At 44.1% G+C, this 21,744-nt stretch overlaps 1 protein-coding gene across 2 annotated transcripts in view; it reads right to left on the bottom strand.

Annotated features, from left to right (window-relative positions):
- Positions 1-21,744, bottom strand: part of TBCK (TBC1 domain containing kinase) — a 1,508,203-nt gene that overhangs the window by 925,399 nt on the left and 561,060 nt on the right. For both annotated transcript variants that reach the window (XM_085641401.1, XM_085641402.1), the window contains exon 18: positions 13,311-13,361. In XM_085641401.1, the coding sequence (XP_085497527.1) occupies positions 13,311-13,361 (51 nt within the window). The remainder of the gene's footprint in view (positions 1-13,310; positions 13,362-21,744) is intronic.

Below are 21,744 nucleotides of genomic sequence, written 5' to 3'. Positions count from 1 at the left end.
AACAAAAAATACTGCACTTGAACATATATATTATTTATATATGAAAACGGGGGTGCAGGTAAAAGTGTTTGAACTGAGGCCTACCCACTTCCTATGTTTCTGCCAGACGGATGTGCTAATGTTACAGGTAAAATCAAGGAACCTGGGAGGAAGATGTAATGGCTTCAGCGCGAGGCACATGACTTTGTGCCTCTTATTGTAAATTAAATAAGTGTTATGTGAAAAGTAAGTGTGCAGTGTGCTGCCTCGTACTGCATGCTTCCTCCTCTCTGCCCATAATATCGACGTTTCTAAGACATACACTGGTTGCTTGAGACATGTATTTAAAAGCAGTTTTATTTAAAGGGCTGTGAATATAACTCGGTACTTGGTCTCTGCTAGAAGAAGCACCTTTCCCCACCTGTTCTCGTATCGGCCTGAAGCATCTAAAGCACCTTTGTATCAGAATGGGCAACTTGCGTATATTTCAGAGTAAAAAAAAAAAACAAGTATTTCTCAGGACAAAAATTTAAGTGAAGTGACGACTGAAGAAAGACAAAAGAAGCAGGGGCGTAGTCCAAAAAGAGTTATTGTTTCTTTAACGAATCGGCATAGCACAGATGCTCAAAACAGAACGAATTAGGTTTTACCTTTGTTGACTAATTACCGCTTGAGCGCACAATTAGTGGTAAAAAAAATTGAGTGCAATTAGTGGAATGCTTAGAGGGTGTGGTTTGTGACTAAAAAACTGAATGCAAACTTGCGTAAGACAGATGTCAAGGTGGTGTAAAAGAAAAAAAAAGGTTGCCTTTGTGGGGCAGTGTAGATGATGTGACAGGTATAAAATGTTGGCTACACCAGATTACTTTTAAGATCAGAGGTGCTAACCTTTCTTGGAGTTCAAAACGAAACGTATGAGCATGCCTGGCTGGCAATGTTACAATGGGTTTTCTTGAGGCAGGTAACCATTATTAATAAACCCTTCTAGCATGGTGACTGGCCATGTGGGAACAGTAAAATAAAACGTAAAAAAAGTGAGAAATAAGGGCGTGCAAAGAGCTTAAAGGGTGAGGGCGGCCTGCATCACTTGGAAGTTGCAAAACTCGTAAACAAAATAATAATAATCAAGAAATGTAATATGGGGAGGGGCAGAAGGAGTGGAGCGGGGATATTGAAGGAGGGCATGGGGAAACAGGAAACAATGGGGATAGAGCAAGGAAATGCATGCGAGACCTATTGGCTATGCCAATGCTTGTTTATCTTTATAGTCTATGATAAAAAGGTACCTCGCTGAGAAAAATCGTTTTAATAATTACATTGGAATTCTATGTCATTTTTAGAAAGATTATATTTTGACATTGTTTTTGCAGAAGATTGATGTTTGTAAATGGTTAAGGACCAAACTGTCTAAATAAACATCCTTTCTGACTGACTGGTTGCTATATTAACCAGGCTCCCAACCAGCCTCAAGGTGACCTGAAGTCTAAACTACATGACCGACTTTACAGCAATCACCTGATATCCAACAGATATTCACCCTATCCTTTCAAACTTTACATAGTGTTGGAATGATATCCGTTTTACCCACAGAATGAAACCCAATCCGGCAAAATCTAATACCATTCTCTTGTGCTTGTTTGATCTAAGGGTACCATTTATAAACTTTCTCTCCAAATAACCAAGGACTAACTCTAAACTTGAGCATTTTACTATCAAACAACCTATTGTTCTGTATTCAAATTGGTATTGCAGTTTACTGATATGCTGATTGTAATCTTAAATGTCAGTTAAATGTTTTCCAAATTCATCTTAACCTTCAGTTTGGACTGCAAAATCGTAAGTGGATGGTCTGACTGATCACTTAACCATTGCCCATTTTTGTTTAAATCTTTATTGGGAGGACAACAACAAAAAAATCAGATGCCTGACAATTGTATTTGAATTCTGTGCTCAGCATAACTTCAAAGGAAAGCCAACAACGAGCTAAGATGACACGTTAGCTAGCATTCCATTCTTGCTGAAACTTCCCAAAACTCTGACATCAATAATGGATGACAGGGCTATTTTCCATGACTGAGCAAACACGGACATCAACTTCATAACACCTGCTGCACAATCAACCATCAATAAGTTTAACAACACTTCTAATTCATGTTTTTCACAACAAGTTCTACATAAAGATATGTTCTGCTGATCGTTATTCCTCCTTCTTTGGCTCCATGTATAATGAGTGAGTAATGGGGAGATTACCAACAATATGAAATTGAAGTCTATCTGGATACATATGTATCATTATAAATTGTTAGGAGAGTAATAACCACCATGTAGATGTCAAAGTAACAGCAGCGTTAGTCAATGTAATGGATTATGGTGGTGTCAATTAAAATGTATTGGCAATATCAATGTAAAATGGGTTTTGAGGTGCTAACATCTGCCTAACTTTGGTATTAATTGGTAATGTCAATGGAAACCTCAAAACAGTACATTGACTGCAAAATAGAAAGGAAGGCAATGCTATGAAAATAAAATATCTATGTCGAAGTCAAAGGTGGTGATACAAATAATGCTGGTGTTGCAATGCAGCATTACAATTTTGAGTAAGTGGGAAATTAAGATAATGTCCAAGGCGGCTGGAAGTGATGTCAGGCTCAGTACCCATTTTTAGCTTGGCATGGCAATAATGCTAAACAAGTTTTTAGTTTTGGTGGTATAAAGTTGTGAGCATAAGTGAATATGTTACAGATACAAATGTTAATGTTGGTGTTGAGCGGGTGATAACAGTACGGCGCTGAAGCTAACTTCAGTGTAGCCACACCTTAAGTTTTTTTCTTTCATAACCACCCCTTTGCCACATTCCTATTTTGAATGATTTCTTCAGAAACTTTGTTAATTATGAGCATAGTTATTGTTTCGCACTACACGTAACACATTCTAATGCAATAACTGATTCAGAACACTAAAATGGCTCCTGCAGTAAGCTGTGCAATAAACTGCAACCATACATGCTAACCAAAACAAAGAATCAATCACATAACTGGTGCTTTGCAACCTCAACATGCAACTGCTTTGCTTGCACTGGGCTTTCAAGCCATCATTGGTTCTCTTCTGTAGGTCTAAAACAAAACAGCTCTCTAATACACTTGGAATCTCATTAAAGCTTCTTCTATACACAAGTTAGTGTGTCTATTCTGTGATGTGGATTTGGACAAAGTTGTAAAGAGCTAAATTCGTCAGAATGTTATAACTGAAGATAGTTTGATGATGCCAACATCAGTGTAAATAATGAGGATGTTGGGTTATGTATGCTAACTTCGTGGCAAAGATGATAATGCCGTGGAGATGTCAAAGTCCAGGAGGTAGTGACAGCATGTTTTAGAATTCAATGGACGGATATTGGGGAAACACTGTCCGAGTAACAGAAGAACGTATATGCACTTGTATTTGCAGTACCAATAGGATGTGTAATAAGATTAAAGGACTGTTTTTCAAAAAGGGTATAAGAGAGTAGCGGCTGCCAATTAGCCATATCACTTGTTTTCCTTCATTGGGCTTACCTGGAGAACCTTCAAATTTGAAGATTTAATTTTAAGTACCGAAAAATACCGTACAGGTAAGATCAAAATTCTAATGGAACAACAAGCAACAAAGAAGCACCGTAGATTTACAAGATATCGCCCTTTCCTCACCACTTTATGGTATGACTGATCTAAACGTATAAAACACGGAATTACCATAAGCCCTGGATTTCAATGAAAGACTTTCAACACCACTACACTGAAAGGCCCCAAGTAAAAACACTAACTTTTGTGAGATAAGCAGATAAGCGCATGATATGTTAACCAGTTAATACACTTGAGGCCAATGGAACACTTATCGCACTCCAAAGCGAAAAGAAAATCGAATTAAACAGCAGTCACCACCAGAAGCCCCAGGTTACAAGTCGACTTCGCAGAGAGGCACGAAAAGTACAAGAAGTGCTGGGAATTTTCTGCCTGAAAAGGAATGCTACAGTGGGAATGCAATAACTTCAAATCCATCTCTAGGCATCAACTACTTGCGCAATTAAGCAAACTTTACAATAGAGTTTCTGAATGACAGATGTGACTTGCAAAGACAAAACGTAGGCGCTGGACTCACCTGGTGGGATCTGAAAGTTGGCTGGCAGCTGGAACGTAGGTGGAACTTTGGTCGGCAAGGTCTGCGGGGCAGGCATCCTGGGGGAACTTGTGACCGTGGGTTGCTGTGCGCCACCGGCCATGGTTGTCATCCTGGTGACCAGAACTGCTCCAGGTTGGGGGGCGGGGACTGCTGCAGCCAGGGCACTTATAAGGGGACCCGGCGGAGCTGACAGAGAGAGCGAAGCACTGAACACAGGGAAAACAGGAGCACCTTGGGGTGGGGCGGCTGGTACCCCAGGTGTCGGGGGCTCAGGGTGGGGGCGGGCTGGAACGGCGGCGCTCATGCTGGGGGCATGGTCCAGAGCACGCGGCACCAGCGCGGCTACCTGCTTTAGCCCTGAACGCACATGGCCATCCACGGGCGCGCGCCGAGCTCAACACAGCCGTAGTGCCAGGCACGCAGCAAACGAAAGCTAGGTGCCGTGCCTCACCGACTCCCTCATCACAGGTATTTTCCCCACCGGGGAGACACCGAGCTACAACAGCCACTTCCGCAAGCACAGGTCAGCGGCGTGCCACCGGTGCTGCATCAGCCATGTTTATACAGCCATGCGGCCTTCGCGCAGGCGCCCAGGCGCGAGGTCGGCACATATCTGGGTACCTAGCGTTCTGATTGGGTGCGAAGTTCATTCACGCCTCGGAGGAGGAGTATAGTGAAACCATGACGTCAAAGAGGCGGAAGTTCGAAGTGTTCCACGCTGAGTGAAAGTTTTTGTGACGGATGCCGAGGAAGCAAAAGGATGCTGTGCTTTAATGATTAATTCATGGAGCAACCATTTTTTTACTCCTTTTTATCCGGGGCGGGCTCTGGTCTTTTGCCTTTGCTACTGCCTTTTCGACTGTGGATAGGAAGTTTGTATCTTCCAACGCGCGTGTTTTGTTTCTGTTAATGCGTATCTTTTGAACGGTGATATTCTTCTGAGCAAACTGATTGTTTACTACTGTACTGTGACTGTCCTCCATACAAAAGAAGTAATAAATACATTTCCCTCTGCAAAACGCTTGTTCTGTTTATGCTCGCCATGACGTTTTTCGTTCGTACACTTTTCTCTTTTAGAGCCGTCCCAGTTGGACTGGCTCGCCTGACTTCCTTTTGTGCTAAAAGATTTCTTATCTTTATGGGGCCATGTGTTTGGCCCCATAAAGATAACAAACCTTTTACGCCAGCATTAAGTCGGGGCAGCCAGTCCAACTGGGACGGCTCTAAAAGAGAGAAGTGTACGTCACTGGAAGCTCTTTTCCAATGGCTGCCCACCGTTTACTATGAACGGTGACGCCAGCCAATGGAAAAGAGGGGCGGGGCTTAAGCCCCGCTAGTGAAATCTACCCTAAATCATTAAATCTCGCCAGCAAGACTGCGAATGTCTGCGCAACCTACGCCAGGCGAGACCTAAAAAGAGTGCCCTCGTGTATGGGGTGGAAGAATGGGCTAATACAGCCTTACAGCCCTCTGCCGAGAGCTATACCAGCTGTTAGACGTCCTGAAACCGAGTTATAGTCGGGAGCCACAGGCAAGGGCCTATAACGAGGGAGAGGGCCTTTAACAACAGGTAAAACCTCCGCAGAAGGGCTATAAGGCTATTAGAACATTCTACCCACTAGGGGTAGAATGTCCTAAATTAAACAAGAGAAACAAAGAAAACATTGGAATGCTGGGGCAGATGGTTTATACCAGTCATTATAAGCCCGGAGCTACTCCATTGTCTTCAATGCTCTCAACATCCCACTGTTCTAATATAGTATTATAGCCCACTGCTGAGGGTTATACCGGTTGTTAAAGGCCCTGAACCCAAGTTAAAACTGATGTGATGGTCACAAGATAGAAGCTAAAAGTTTTTGACAGTAATATTGGTTTTCAATCAGTACATTTATGTGATACCTTCAAATTAAAGTTTGATACCTACATATTCACTTTATAATAGGGGACAAATTCTTCATCATGGTCTGCACAAAAATACTGCACTGGGCTGACACGTCTTCTGTCTATTAATATAAAATTAGGGCCCGATTCCTAAAGATTAGTGTATGAGTGGGTGTCATTATTCTTCTACACATGGCTTACTGATGAAGTTCAGGAATAAGTCATGAGCCCTCCTGTCTTGCTTCTGGAATTCAGGAGTACTGCACGATTAAGTCATAGTAAACTGTTCGTAAATCAGGACCTTACTCTTTGGAAAACAGAGGTAAAATTACAAAAACGGCACCGTGACAATTCTCTACAGGCATCTCCAGGATTATATAGATTGTACTGGTGCCATTTGATATGGACACTTGCTCTTTCTGTCTAGAGCAAAAACATCATTTTACATCAACTGTTTTGTTCACACGGTGAGGCGAAATAGTAGTGTCTGTAAAACAGTTGAGCTAATCCAGCCCCGGATCACATTTTGAATTTATATGAGCGAAACAATCTATTTAGTAAATAAAATTCATATTATCAGTTATGTTCTGAGGCCACTTCTTACTTTCATCTGTTACCATTATCATATTACTGCATTTGAAGGGTGCTGCTGCATACAGCCTCCCAGTGGAACTTGTCGAGAGACGACAGCAGCCATCTTCCGGGAGCTACTTTCATCCCTCGCCTCTGCTGGCAGGCTGCTATTCCCAGAACGAATGTGCTCGCACAATCTTGCAATTAATGGGCTGTAAATGGTACTTAAGAAGCGTGCTCGGCATCTGCATGCCAAGATGCTGTGCTGCCAGCTAAGGCTGGCGATCACTCAGAAAAACATATCAATCAAAAGCATTTGAGCAATGTTGCCGCCTCTCAATTAAAAGATGCATAAATCGTGTCTCAAATACAAGTGTCGAGGATAAAAATCCATTTCCCTACAACACAGAAGAATACTCTGCACTACCATGAACACTGTGAATACAATTACCTTTCTTAAAATCTGACTGTAGCTCCCTTCTAAACACAGCCACCCCTGCCAGGTGGGCATGGACATCTACATGGGGGGGATGCCTCCGATCCTTTGGTGGACTGCCAGAACATCCACCTGGGTCTAAATGAAGCCCTTTATCTTTTCTAGCAGCAGAAAAGACCTGAGGGCAGGGTGGAGTGCCCTCAACTCCAGTAGATTGATATGATGTCTTTTTGGGATCACGTCCCTTGTATTTGTTTGTAGTTGATGCTTAGGGGGTTACCATCTCTTCAGAGATGCATCTGCAACAATGATCGGACTTAAAATGTCTTGATGAACAGGAGGACATTTCAGAATATTATTTGCCTTGCAGCACCATGAGAAAGAGTGAATCGCAGATGGTGTTAGAATTAGCCTGCATTCTCGATGTCTCACTTTGGCACCATGTGTAGTCTAAAGTGATGCCCTAGGAAGAAGCAGGAATGGTAAAACTCTTTCTAATTGGATACTTCTAACTGCAGATTTCTCACCTTTAGAATATCCCCAGGCGCCAAACTGGATCCGGCACACTTTTCAGCATAGCCCCTGCATGCCAATAGGTGGTGTCGTGCGAATCAGAGTCAACTCTGTTCCACCCCAAAGGTCACGACTGGAGCCATATAGAGGCATCATCCAAGAGCTCTGACACCAGGGTTCCTGCCTTCAGAAGCACAGCCCAAAAGTAATCAATAGTGCCAATGTGAAAATCTCCAATTTGTAACCGCTTTAGTTGGAAAAGAGGCCATTCCACAGAACGGGGAAGACGGAGGAAGGTGAGGAATCTGCAGTTCGACAGAGTATCCCTAGAAGAAAAAGTTAACTACTTTCCAAAACAATTTTTCTGCTGCATACCATATCTACCTTCAGATACCTCACTTTTGGAATATCCCAGGTGTCAGACTGAATCTGGAAACTGCAAACTCATACTGATGCCACAGGAGCCATAAAGCAACACCACTGGCAACCTGATATCAGTTTCCCTTCCATTTTCCCACGCCTTCATGGTGAACAAGATGAGAATGACATCAGATTGACAAGGTGCAATACGTCTAGACAGGAACCATATTCTGCTAGTTACATTAATAGTTCATCCTTCACAACTGGGAGGAGGGTAGAGCAAATGAGGAATCTGAAGGCAGATAGAGTATCCACCAGAAATATCGTAACTTAAGGCAAGTAACTTTTTCTTCTGATACTTCTACCTGCAGATTCCTCACCTTTTAAATAAATTGCTCACGCAGTACCCAACTAGGAGATGGATTTGAAAGGTCAGTTTAAACTAATAAGTCCTGAAGGACAGAACATGCAGTTACTTTCCCTCCACACTTCAAAATCTAAACAGTAGCGAAAGTGTGGAGGGAAGCCTACGTTGTCACTTAGCAGATCTCTGTAATGGGGACTCCCCTTGCCAGCGCTGAAGTAGATATCACTCTGGTGAAGTGAGCTCCGATGCCCTCGATGGGTTTCCTGCTGGCCAAGGTCTGGCACACTTTAAAGCATAAGATAATCCACCTTGACAGCTACTTCAACTAGATGGCTTCCCTTCTCATCTTGCGAGTGTAGTCTACGAAAAGCTGATCGTCAATTCGGTAGTCCTTGGTACAGTTAATGTAAAAACTGACGGCTCTCTTGGGATCCAGTCTATGTAGCCTTTCTTCCTCTTTAGTTGAATGCGGAGGGGAAAAGAAAGCAGGCAATAGCCAGCAATTCCAGCAGATTGATATCGAATATATGCTCCACTGGAACATAAGGACTCTGATCTTGAGGCAATCCAGTTGAAATCCTCACACTAGATTCAAATGTATTCATTGGTATCGCTGTGGCTGCTACTAGTGGTAAGTGGAATGGCCTTCCTTGCACCAGGTTGAATTCCACACCAGATCAAGTACACTGCAGCGTCCCTCAAGATCTCCACCATGTTTGGAACACTGCCTCTGAAGGGCCCTCCTGTGACAGTGTGTGTGAGCGACCAGGAAAATGAAGGAAGCTAATAGACCTAGCAGGCATAAGACTGTCAGAATAGGAACTTGTGCTTTGTCCTGAAACATCAGAGTCACAAACTGAACATTCTTTATCCTCTGAGAAAGGGTAAAGCTTCCATTCAATGTAGTGTCAAGTACTTCCACCACAAACAGGATGCGCTGAGAGGGCACAGAGTGAGATTTGGGCTTGCTGATGGAAAAGCTCAAATCGAACAGCAGAGAAATTTTCACTTGTGAGTGGTGCAATACCATCTCCGTGGACTCGGCCTTGAGAAGCCAGACGTCCAGGTATGGAAACAATAGAGTCCTGTCCATCTACGATGGGTAGCAACCACTGCCATGACCTTCGTAAACAAACATAGAGCTGAAGCCAATCCAAACAGTAGCACTACAAATTGGTAATGCGCCGATCTTACCGTGAAGCGTAGATACTTCCTTGTCGACTCCAGAATTGGTAAGTGAAAATAAACATCCTACAGGTTAACAGGCACCATCCAGTCTTCCACTTCCAGCATGTGCAACACCTGTGCCAGGGACGGCATTCTGAACTTCTCCTTTTGCAGGAACAGCTGAAGATCCTGAGGTTCCAGCTATGTCCAGAGATGCAGGGCCTCTTGACAAAGGGTCCACGGCCCCACTCCACTCTGTTTGTTGCAGTTCCACATGGCGGTGATGTTGCCCGTGAACACCTGCACCAGCCTTTCCTTGATGGAGGGAAGAAAGGCTATCAATGCCAGCTGGATCACTCAGAGCGCCAGAAGGTTAATGTGGAGCCCGGATTCCGCCGGAGACCCAAGGCCTCGGATCTCCACCTCTGTCAGATGGCCGCCCCATCCCAGGAGTATTGCATCCATCACTACTGTCAGATCCGATTTGGGAAGGGAGGAGGGCCTGCTGCAGACCCACTCACAGTATGTTAGCCACCAATGAAGATCTTTTGCAGTTCCCTTCGGGATGTGGACCATGTCAGAGAGATTCCCCTGGTGATGCACCCACTGGAACTTCAAGTCCCACTGCAGAGCCTGTATATGCCAGCGGGCAAGTGTCACTATCAGGATGCAGGAGGCCATGAGGCCAGCAGCCTCAGAGTTAGTCTCACTAAAATCCAGGATTGAGGTTGAAACATCACTATCAGAGTCTGAATATCCTGGACTCGTTGTTCGTGAGGATAAGCCCAAAACTGCACCGTATCCAGAATCGCCATGATGAAAGGGAGTGTCTGAGAGGGATTCAGGTGTGATTTCAGCAAACTGATTGCGAACCTCGGCGAATGCAGAACGTCCGCCGTAGTCTGGAGGTGGGAGATGACAGCCTGAGGCAGGCATGCCTTCAACAGCCAGTCACAGAGACAGGGGAAGATTGGCACCCCTGATCTCCACAGATGAGCTGCAACCACCATCATCACTTTGGTGAACACCCGAGGGGCACTGGTAAGACCAAAAGGAAGCACGGTGAACTGAAAGTGCTCATGGCCAACATCAGGTAATGTCTGTGGGAAGGCAGGACATGGAAGTATGCGTCCTGCAAGTCCAATGCTACCATCCAATCTCCTGGGTCCAGGGCAGATAGGACCTGATCCAGAGTGAGCATTTTGAACTTCATCTTCTTGAGGAAGTAATTGAGAGGGCATAGGTCTAGGATAGGACGAAGGCCTCCATCCTTTTCTGGCACCAAGAAGCAGTGGGAATAGCAACGATGACCTACTTCTGGTGTCGGCACCCCCTCTATGGGTCCCTTGGCCAAGAGAGCCATAACTTCCTGGCAGAGAAGAGAGAGACGATCCTCCGTCAGCTGCTTGTAAGATGGTGGCATGGGGGAAGGGTAGTCTCAAAGGGCAGGGAGTAGTGGTTCCGAACGATCTGCAAAACCCACCAGTCCGAAGTTATAGACTGCCAGCGGGGCAGGTGATGGTGAATCCTGTCGTCGACTGGGTGCCATGATTGTACGAAGGCAGATTAGGAGGGTTTGGAGGCTTAGAATGCCAGGGGAGATGGGTGGATGTGGGCTTGTCCGACCCCTGGCCGCCCGACCCAAGGGGTCTATGGATACCGCACCCTTGGCCACGCAGAGGCTGGGATGCATGCATGCTGCTGTGGCTGGGAGCGTAGAAGTACGGTTGGAAGCCCCTTCCATAGCAACGAAAGGTGGATTGTGGATGCTGGGGGGCCATGGAAAGGCCCAAGGACCAGGCCGTAGCACTAATATCCTTGAAGGGCTCTAGCACCGAATCTGCCTTGTCTCCAAAGAGATGGGAGCTATTAAAGGGCACGTCCATAAAAGAGGACTGGACATCCCCCCAAAAAAACAGTAATTCTCAACCAAGTGTGGCATCTTAGGGCCATTGCCAATGAAACCTATCTGTCTAGTGAGTCGATGGTGTGCAGTCCACATCGTATTGTGAACTTTGCTGCATCTCTCTGATCGGCCACAGCCAGAGAAAGTATGACCCAGGCCTCCTACGGGACCGCTAGTAGCACCTGCACAACCGTATCCCACAGGACATGGGAATAGCAGACCAAAAGGCACATGGTGTTCCCAGACCGCAGTGCCAGGCTAATGGAAGAAAACATCTTACCAAAATCGTCGAGCCTTTTAGAGTCCCTGTACGGAGGTGGAGTAGGGAATGCACCAGGATTTACATGGGACTTTGAGGAGTAGCCCACCAAGCTATCTAGGTTTGGTGAGGAAGTTTGTGTCCCCTGGAGCTGGGCGGGGGTGGCAGGCAATCCTCCTATTCACAAGGGCCCGGTGTTGGGCTTGGACCAGGGCCCAAGTAGGACGTCCATGAGGGTTTCATTGAACGCTCCCTCGACAGCAGATGGATGAGAAAAAGTCAAACATGCTTTGACGACTCCTTTCTGTGAGACTTCGACTTTCCCAAATGGCTCAGTGACTTGGAATGCAATGACGACCTCGGGCTCTGCGACCGCTCCCGGGACTTGCTTTCGACTGGGACCTTGATCGTCACACGCTGTGCGTAGAGCTGCCAGAAGCTTGCAGGATTGCTCCTTCAAGGCCTTTGGGTGCATGGTGTGGCTGTCGGGGCAGGCCTTTGGGTCATGGCCCCGCTTGAGGCACCAAAGACAAACAAGGTGCGGGTCCGTCACTGACATCTGTCGGTGACAGGCGCTGCAGGGCTTGAAGCCGGCCTTTTTGGAAGACATCCCTGACATAATAATGAACTGAACACCAATAAGCATCCACAACTACTGGAATAAATAAGAAAACTACTACTAGTAATGCACCACATAATCAGCTGATTTAGCAATCTAACCTTAACCCAGTATTTCCTAAAGAGTCTTCCTATGCCCCATCATTACCACTAAGACCACCATGGGTTCATCCTCTAATTGGCCTTAACACCGCCCCACAAATAAACCTTACTAACGCAATTACTACTTCTTCCATTCCTAAATACATTCATGCATTCTTGCTTGCTACATCTACTTCTTTAAAGTTCATAAATACATTAGATTCATTCTGTTCCATGCTACTCCCTTCCATAGTATACATAGCCATCATTACAAAGGGTACTTAGTCAATATTTCAATCACTGTCACAGGAGCCGATCATTTCCTTTTGCCCTTGTCAAAATTGTTAGGGAAATATTCACAAACTTACAGGCTTGTCAGTTTTCCATGTATTTTTCATTGTTACCCTTCCCACGTCCAGTCAATATCCCATTTGCTGCTCTGTATCCTAACCTTATTGCTGCTAAAAATCTAGCAGTCTCTCCACAGTACTATAGTCTACAATACTTCAGCATCAGGGCCCATAAATAACTTGATTTTCATATAGTGCTTCATATCATACTTCTGCGATTTCAAAGGGCTGAAAGGGACATTGTGTTTTTATAACCCGCTTTAACATTGTGTTTTTATAACCCGATTTAATTTTACTCAACTTACTAACTTTGGAAGAATAGAAGCCTGAGGTGGCTTTGACATGATTCAAACTCGTGACCTGCACATAATATCAGATGTCAAGGGCGAACGTCTAAATACTAAGTGATCTCACTGGCTCATAACTTGATCATTTTAGTTCACCTACGTTCAACTACGTTTTACAGTGCGCTAAATAGCTTGAGAATAAGAATCAAAATTAATTAAACAAAAAATAAATGCTATTCAGAGTTAAATAAAACAACATCCAATTGGACATAACTGCTGATTATGTACAGAGCTCCGCTGCCTTTTGGCTAGGTTTGCACTATAGAAATACCATATACATACATACTGCTTAAAATAAGGAAATAAGGCACGTACCTTCATTGTTAAAATTTAGGTAAAGAAAAGGTGCACAAAGAGAATCCAGACCTAAAGAAAAGAAAGGAACCCACTTTAGGTGTTATGCCTGCCTCAATGTCATACTGGAGTCAAACAGGGAAAAAACACTAGCTCATTACTTAGCAAGAACAAACAACAAATCTACTACATCAAGATCAAGATTGAGTCAGATCATAATGTTAGCAGGTTGAACACAACATAACATTTTGAGAGCAGATCTGTAATTTACATGCATTTAAACAACTTTGCTTCACCCATAGAAGGTGGTATGCTTGATCACCCCCTTCGTCTTTGTCCTCGCCTTCAACCAACCTTGTTTCTACTAGGGCTCATCTCGAGCTCTTATTGCGAGGGGCTGTTTGACTGTTCTGAGACAGTGATTTTGTTTTGTTTTGTTTGTAATTTTTTTAATTGAGCGATATAGCAAGTAAAATTTCATATAAACAATAAGTAACCATATTACAAGTTCCTTAGTCATAACATTCAATAGAATTAATAAATACGTAGTTTTTAAGAAGAATTGCTTATGCATATAATCTGCTAAACAGATTTCACCTTATAAATAGATTAAAATTAATTGTTTTTTTAATTAAATTAACCCACTGCCTATAAAACTTTTGTGTCGATCCCACTTGGACCACAAACATATTTTCTCAATCTTTAACTCTGCATTTTCGCTAACCACTCTTGAAATGTTGGAATGTTTTTAGTTTCCCATCTCTGGAGAATCGCGGTATGAGTATAGAGATAAATAGTAGTTTACTATTGTTGTCTGAAAGATCCATTAGGGGGTGAAATATCAGATAAAACCATTTGGGGATCATATGGCTATTGAACATTTAATTTATTTAAACAATATTCCAAAATCCGTTTCCAATATGAATGTAAATTAGAACATCAAAATAAATGTGCAAACATTTTTCTAGATCACATTAAAAACCAGTAACAAAGCTCAGGGTTGATCTTATTTAGAAACACGGGAGTGTGGTAAATTAGCCACTTTGCATAAAATTGCATTTTACGTAAACTGACCATTCTTCAAACCGAAAAATTCATTTTGTTAATTTTATTCCACATAACCATTTTCACTAGTATATATTCCTCTTTCTGCCATCTATTAGAAATTCTCATGAAAGTTTATGTCTCTTTTGCCTTGACTAGGTAAGTTTTCCAAGAGCAGATTGATCTTACATTTGCCTTCTGAAATAACTCTGAAATCAAATCCAAATGAGTGACGAGTCGATGTATGCTAAAATATAAATTATATTATAGGACAACATTAGCCACCCTTTAAGTTTCTCTTTTAAGGGGTCAATATCTGTCCAGGGTCGCCATGATCTATTTATTAAAAAGTCTGATAATTTACAAAACCAAAACTACCTAGTATTATTTTATCCAGGAGTGGCTGATCCTTAAGACCAGTGGCAGCATTTATGTGAGGAATTATGACATTTAATAAAACTGATCTTAGCTTTAAAAAACATTATAAATCGTTATACTGAACATTTGTTAGGGGATTTTACTAACACCATAATACCCTCAAGCCTTTGATCTTTAACTATCATTATCATTAAGTCATTATTGTAATATCTGCGTGAAATATGCTTATTTTCATATTTGGAATATACATGTAAAAATGATACATAGTAGTATGATTTAATACTAAGGAGAGCTAATCCACTGTGTTCAAGTGGTTTGTAAAAAGTGGCAACTGATAATCTAGGAGTTATATTTTCCCATATAAAGTAGAAGAGCAGACTAAACTTCTTAAAAAAAAATATCTGTATGAATGATGGGGCAGCCAGAAAAACAAAGCTAAATAAAGGTAAAACTGACATGCCAATAAGAGTGACTTGATGAAAGAATCAGTTTAGTTCAATAGTCTTTATTCAGTCATAACAATGACCATAAAAATATAGAATTAAAAATACATTGTACATCATATAATTTTTCAATTTCAGAGGTTATTAAAAAGGCTTCATACATCAAATAAAAACAGATTTAAAACATCATTAAATATAATTTATGTATACATTTAGCCAATTGTATCAAATTACTGTATTAGCACCCCTGGTGACTAGCACTCATTTAAAACCACTGACAATCTCACCAGGGCTAAAATAAGCATCCTTATGAAGCATCCCTCCTCCTCAGTTTTATTGCAGACAAGATATAGTTGAGGACAGTATAACAAATTGCAGGAGTATTTAAACATTTTAAAAAGAACAGGACATGGACTGGTGTATGGCAAGGGAAAAAACGGTGTACGTGGCCCGTGGATGTCCTCGAAAATGGATACAGTTATGGACTAAATGGAAGGTATACCGTGGGAATATATGTGAGCCCCCACTGGCCCCCTCCCTAGAAGAACAAGCAATACTTAGCAGTCCCAGAACTGAGACAGCACAATAGAGTGAATACGCTGTTAAACAACTGCTATAATTTGTGACCAACACTGTACCTTGCGGGAAGAAAATGTACGCTTGTATGCCACTGTCTTTTGTTATCTGTTTAATAAAAAGATTTCATTAAAAAAAAAAAACATTTGAAAAAGATCAACCCCTCTTGGTGCGTTGTAAAGTGCTTGAGCTATAAAAGTGGTCGTAAGAAGCGTCTTCTCAAGCTACTATATAAGGTGCAAATAAAGGTGGTGTTTGTGGTGAGAAGTTATTGCATGGGCAGCCCGGAAGAGATTCAAAACAGGAGCCAGATTTACAGAAAGTAACCAAATAATGAATTGAATGTAACCTGAGCCTCGTGAGATAAAATCTATGTTCTGGTTTTTCCTACCAGGTTAAATACTGCTCTATCCCAGGTGTAGTGGAAATAGGCAAATAGTTAAGAACTGAGGTTAAATGACTAGACCGTGCAATTCTAATCCCTTCCTCATTTCCATATTGCCTTTCTGCAAAACACTGCTTCGCCGAAGTTTTATATAAAGAAGGGGAAGGGAGGTCTCTGACAGAGGCATGTTTTCTCAACTTTACTTAGATAAAAAAAAAATGCACGGTTCAAACGAGTAAAAAACACCTGAAAACAAGTGAGGCCACTTCTGCTCAGGCCCCCTGACCCCCTCAATATGCATAAATTAATGGGCCAGCGAGAGAATGGGAGTGACACCTCTGCCCGTTGATAAAAAGGGAGGTAATGGACGCCCATCTGCCTCCAGAAAGGCCACTCAGGCACCCACTGGGCAGCTGGCGGCATCCAAACAACACAGACACAGCTCAAATCGGCCCCCCATGCTGCCCAAAAAAAGCAGCCCACAGCTGGAACTCGGATACCGCCCCCTCGGCCATTGTCCGTGTGCCCGCCTTACCAATCCGACCCTGATAGATGTGTAGCCTTGGCCACGATGCAGCGCTCCATGGCGACGGGGGTGCTAGCGGTCACCGACCTTGAAGCATATTACCTCGTGGCACAGCTCCAGTGGTTTGTGAGGTGGTTGGCGGCCAGTAGGAAGCCGGGAGGGGCGTAATGCCAATTTGCTCCAGAGACCCCAGACCTGGCGAGAATACTATTAAGACTGAAACGACGACCGCGGGCAGACACTGAAGAGACAAAAACAGTGATACGTTGCTGGACCACATGGTTGCAGTGCGCCCGGTGCAGAATTCCCTACTCCCCAGACTTACCACTGGAAAGGCTCAGGTACTTACCGCATGGAGGGAACTGGGCGTGACTGGATGACTGGAGGGGAGCGGGAGCGACTGTAGTAGGAGACCTATTCCGAGACTCTCAGATGCTTCCTTTTGAGGACTTCCGCAAGGAGTTTGACCTCCCCCGAGGCCACTTCTTGATGTACAGAGCCCTCACCGCGGCGTTAAAGAAACATTGGGGCACTGGATCCATGGAGCCAAGGGCACTAGACTGCTGTAGATATGTGGCCCTGTCGGCAGATAGAATTAAAACGGTCTCCTGTATTCACAGGGCGATCAGGAGTGACATCCAGAAACCCATGGAATGATTGCAGCTTCAGTGGCAGGAGGATCAGGGAGTACCGATTACAGAGGAAAGTTGGGGAGCCATTGTGGAAAGGACCCTTAAGATATCCAGGAATTTGCGACTTAAGTTGATAAACTATTATGTATTACATAGGGCTTACCTCACACCCGCACGAATCAGACGATACTTCCAAGCAGAAGAGGCGGCTTGCTCTAGATGCGAGGACAGAGAGGCACATACACTGCACATATTCTGAGACTGCCCTGATCTCCGAGCATTTTGGGAGGAGGTAGTAAACACGGTAGGAAATGTTATAGATAAAGAGATGTTATCAAAAAAAGGGGGGGAAATTAGAGGTTCATGGTTAGGTTCGCCCTCCAACATTACATGTATCAAAAAAAAAACTTGAGGTAGTCAAGTTACAAGAACCTAAACCAGGGGAATAGGAGGTGTCAGAAATCAACTTGGTTCTGAATATCACCTATTTGAAAGAAAGGGAAAAATGTTTCCTTTTCTTGAGTCCCCTCACTCACCAGGGTTTCCCCATGGTGACATGCTTCATCATTGGGGTCCTCCCAGTCCTCTACGAACTGGGGCGTGCTGCGACTTACGGATTACGCAGGAGCACTATAGGTCAGAATATGTGTAGTGCAAGTGAAAAAGTGGAGTAGGAAAATTAAAATAATCAGCTAGTGGGCTAAATAAACTTTATTGATGCTCTAAGCTGAAAGGTTAAAAACGGGGTGATATGCTATAGGCCCTAACTATAATGGGTAGGTGTGCCTAGCATATGATCAGGTCAACTAGTTTCGAGCTTCCCCAGCTCTTCTTCAGGACTCCACCGGGACCAGCCCAGTGAGACGGTACCACTCCTAGTTAACCTAAATAAGGTGCAAAGTGTGAGACGCTGCAACTATAAGGCATGCGTAACAATAAATACATACGTAATGTACGTCTGGTATAATCTGTAGGATATAATAAAATAAATGATAAATGGAAAAAAGCACAATGTACTGTTAATCATAAGAAGTTGTGAGCACACTACACCCAAGTGTACATACACTTTAGTTTCTGATGTGCCTTGTGGTTAAAAAGAAAGAAACAATAAATCGCTTTCTCCATGCCGGCGTTTGTGCTGAAAAAGTGAATGAAATGGCAAGTTTAAACATAACTAACGTGTCTGACATAACATATACCATACGAACATATAATTGACAAATATGACATTACATACTTTTTAAAAAGCTACATACTTTTTAAAAAGCAACAATGTGCCTCATGGTCAACGGAGGGGGTGTGGCGATCTCGTACATCTAGGAGAAAATGTAGAGGAGGTTGTTGAATTTGTATCTGCCTCCGTATTAATGGTTCGCCCTTATGGAAGGAAAAGCGGGAGAAATAGCTGTTCTCCGCTTAGCTGATAAACGGGGGAGGGAGGAGGGAGTTGGGTCCAGAATGGTCACTTACTTGTACGTTGAAAGCCTCACTCTTAATCACCTACTGGGGCCAAAGCCTACCGGACCGCATTCTGGCGTGTCTCCGGTAACGGGCTGTTTATCACAGCCAAATCCCGCATGGAAAGCGAGAAGGGTTCGTGAACCGAAACCCTATCTGGGCGGCCATCTTAGGTTGGGGCGATTACCGAGACAGCATATTAAGTGTCTGCTAAGTCTATGAGTATTTGGGGGGATGAGATAGAAAGAATATTTATGTGTGGAGATGCAATGATAAAACAAGTGTGTTAATGTCGGTGTTGCTCCGGAATGGAGAAAAATGCCAAAGTCACAGCTCGCTTGGAAAGCGAAGAGGGCTCGTGATCCGGGGTACGACCGGGGCGGCCATCTTAGAAAAGGGTGATTATGCAGGACATAGTAAAGAGACAATGTGTTAGTATTCAATCAGGCATTAGAACAACCAGTAGGGATACTGACTTACGGAGGATGATGCCTGACGTGTGGAGGTGCTGTCAAAGATGAATGGCGCTTGGTAAAGAGAAGCTGCCATGGTGTAATGGAACACAGTACCTTAGAATTTTTTTTTTTATTTATTTCAAAAAAACTTTATTGATCTCGTGTGAGATGATAGACTGCTAGAAATGGATGTCTATTGTGGAATGAATAATCCAGGGGAGGATATGTCAAGCAGAATTTGGCTTGAGTAAAAAACTGTTAGAATCACAAAGCTCACATATACTGTGAAAACAGTATGCGGGATATTGATGGGTGTCTATGCTGATCAAAAAGAGAGATTGCTGTTGGGCCAAAGTAGTGGATCATGATCTCATGTAAATTGTCCCCAGGCGGCGCTTCAGACCCCTAGCACCACATTGTAACTGCAGCCCGTGGCCCCCCACCCAGCCCGGCACGGCCAAAAACACTTTGTCTCAGCCTAGCAGCACTGACTCGGGAAGCACATCCATCATGAGATCTGCTGCCTCGCTCTCCTCCTCAATCTAGCACTTCCCCCCCCCCCAAACCCCTCAGCTCACATGCATGCAGACACACATACAGACGCGCTCTCCTCCCGCCCTCCTTTTCTCTGTGCTTCCCACTCCTGCCTCACCTCCCGGCCGCACTGAGCCCCCCTTTGCTAACTGGAGTGTCACGGGCTGAAATGCGGATGTGTCTGTCCAATGTCTACTTCTGAATGGGACTCGCATCTTTTCTCTCCGAGGTGGCAGGAGCCAGGATGGTCAATTGAGGTAAGGGCTCCGCATTCTGTCCCCTCAGCCCGTGTCTGTTGCCCCCCTTGCACACTAGTTATGTTTTGGTTGTGTTTATCTTTCTGTACTCTGGTGTGGATGGAAAGAGGGCACTTGGGGACTTTTTTGTCTTATTGGTCCTCAAAGAGTCTGCTTCTCTCCAGGAATCCTCGCTAGGACCTTAACAGTGGACCGCGGGTTGGAGCTGCATTCTAGGCGCTGTTAGTTTGCCACCCGCACCGGGCGCTGTGCGAACTCTGCGTAGGAGCAGGAGAGGTGGAAGGGGACATAGCCCGGCTTTGAGACGTATCACTGTGTAAGTCTCCAGTCATCTTTTTTTCCTCATCCTCAGTTTTACTTCCCAGTTTAACATTACACAGCAGTGTCTCTCTGGTTTTAAAGCGGTGCCTGTTTTTTTTGCACTTTGTGTTGTGCTGGATTCGCCAAAATGGAGGCTGTTATTTTAGGCTGTAATTGAGGGTTACCAGTGAGAACAAAAGACGACATTGAACCTTTGAACACCAGTGGCTTGGCAAGCTGACAATAAACCCTAATACAAGTATGGAAGATGCCAGCTAGCCGCTGGCTGCGTAGTAAGGGGCAGTGGACCCCTAAAACGTCGGGGGCTCAGTGCCACTGCAACTTCTGCACTATTCACAGTTACGCCTCTCGTCCACAAACAAAAGTTGTGAAAAGATTTGATCTGCGATGTCCCTGCCAATACCTGTCTGCTTTTGTGCTCTCCCTCACATCAGCCTGGCAAGGTGGCTAGCACTTCGGCATCTAGTCGTGGTTTCTCCTAAAAAATAAAATACAACCAAATATATTCTTCTGAGGTGTTTTCTTTTTTTTTACAAAAAAATCCATTTGTTATTCGGAATAGATAAGTCCACTGACATATAAGGTCCCAAAGGCAATACCGATGCATTGCACGGCCGAATTTGCACGGGGCATTCAAAGCCAAACTTGAAACGCTTCCTATAAAATTGGACCGTTCAGCTGGATGAAAAGCGCTGGCGTGGATTAAACCATAAAACAAGATTAATATTTTTGGTTATGGAAGGGCTTTTGGGACTGTGCTCCTCGCCCCCTGTCCAGATGAAAGGGGCGTGTGCCAAAGAGTAGGGATTTTGATACCCCTGAAGCCCTTGCTCGGCCTGATTCATCTCACAAAGGCCCGTAAAAACTTCATCAGTGCGCTCGAACACCGGAGCCTAAACAAAACCGTAACTAAAATTCCCTAAGAGAGACCCACCCAACAAAAACAAACAAAAATAATGTCATGAGCAATGCCAATAGCTCTAACTTTAACAATGCCGAGACCAGAGGAGCCTAGCGCGCATCCAAGATGGTCGCGTGAGCACAGGGCTCCCCGGACCCTTTCTGCTCCTCGGAATAAATCCTGAGACTATCCTGAGTTGGTGTATGGAATCTGAGAGAAGAAGACCAGCTGACTATATATCTCTTTCCAAAATTCTAATCGGACCTGGGAATCCTGAGTTATCGTCGCCGGAACTTTTGGGACCCACCCGACGGAGGAGGCCGGGGTGGAGGTGACCCGTGGGGCCGGGCTGCAATTGAACAACAGCGGCCTCAGCGCGGTGCCAGTCACCGATTCAGCACTTTCGGTTTCGATTTTGGCCTTCAGGAGATCAGCTGGCGTGCGTGCTCAAGGTGGCGGGGTGCCTCTTGGGCCTCTGCCCGAGGTTTGCTTCCATCTGCTACGGACGGGTCTGACGCCTCCGACCCCTACACCGACAGTTTGTG

The sequence above is a fragment of the Triturus cristatus genome, chromosome 2_2 (assembly GCF_964204655.1).
Source record: "Triturus cristatus chromosome 2_2, aTriCri1.1, whole genome shotgun sequence".
NCBI lineage: Eukaryota > Metazoa > Chordata > Amphibia > Caudata > Salamandridae > Triturus > Triturus cristatus.
The sequence above is the reverse complement of the archived record's forward strand: the minus strand, read 5'-3'. Positions and strand labels throughout refer to the sequence as shown.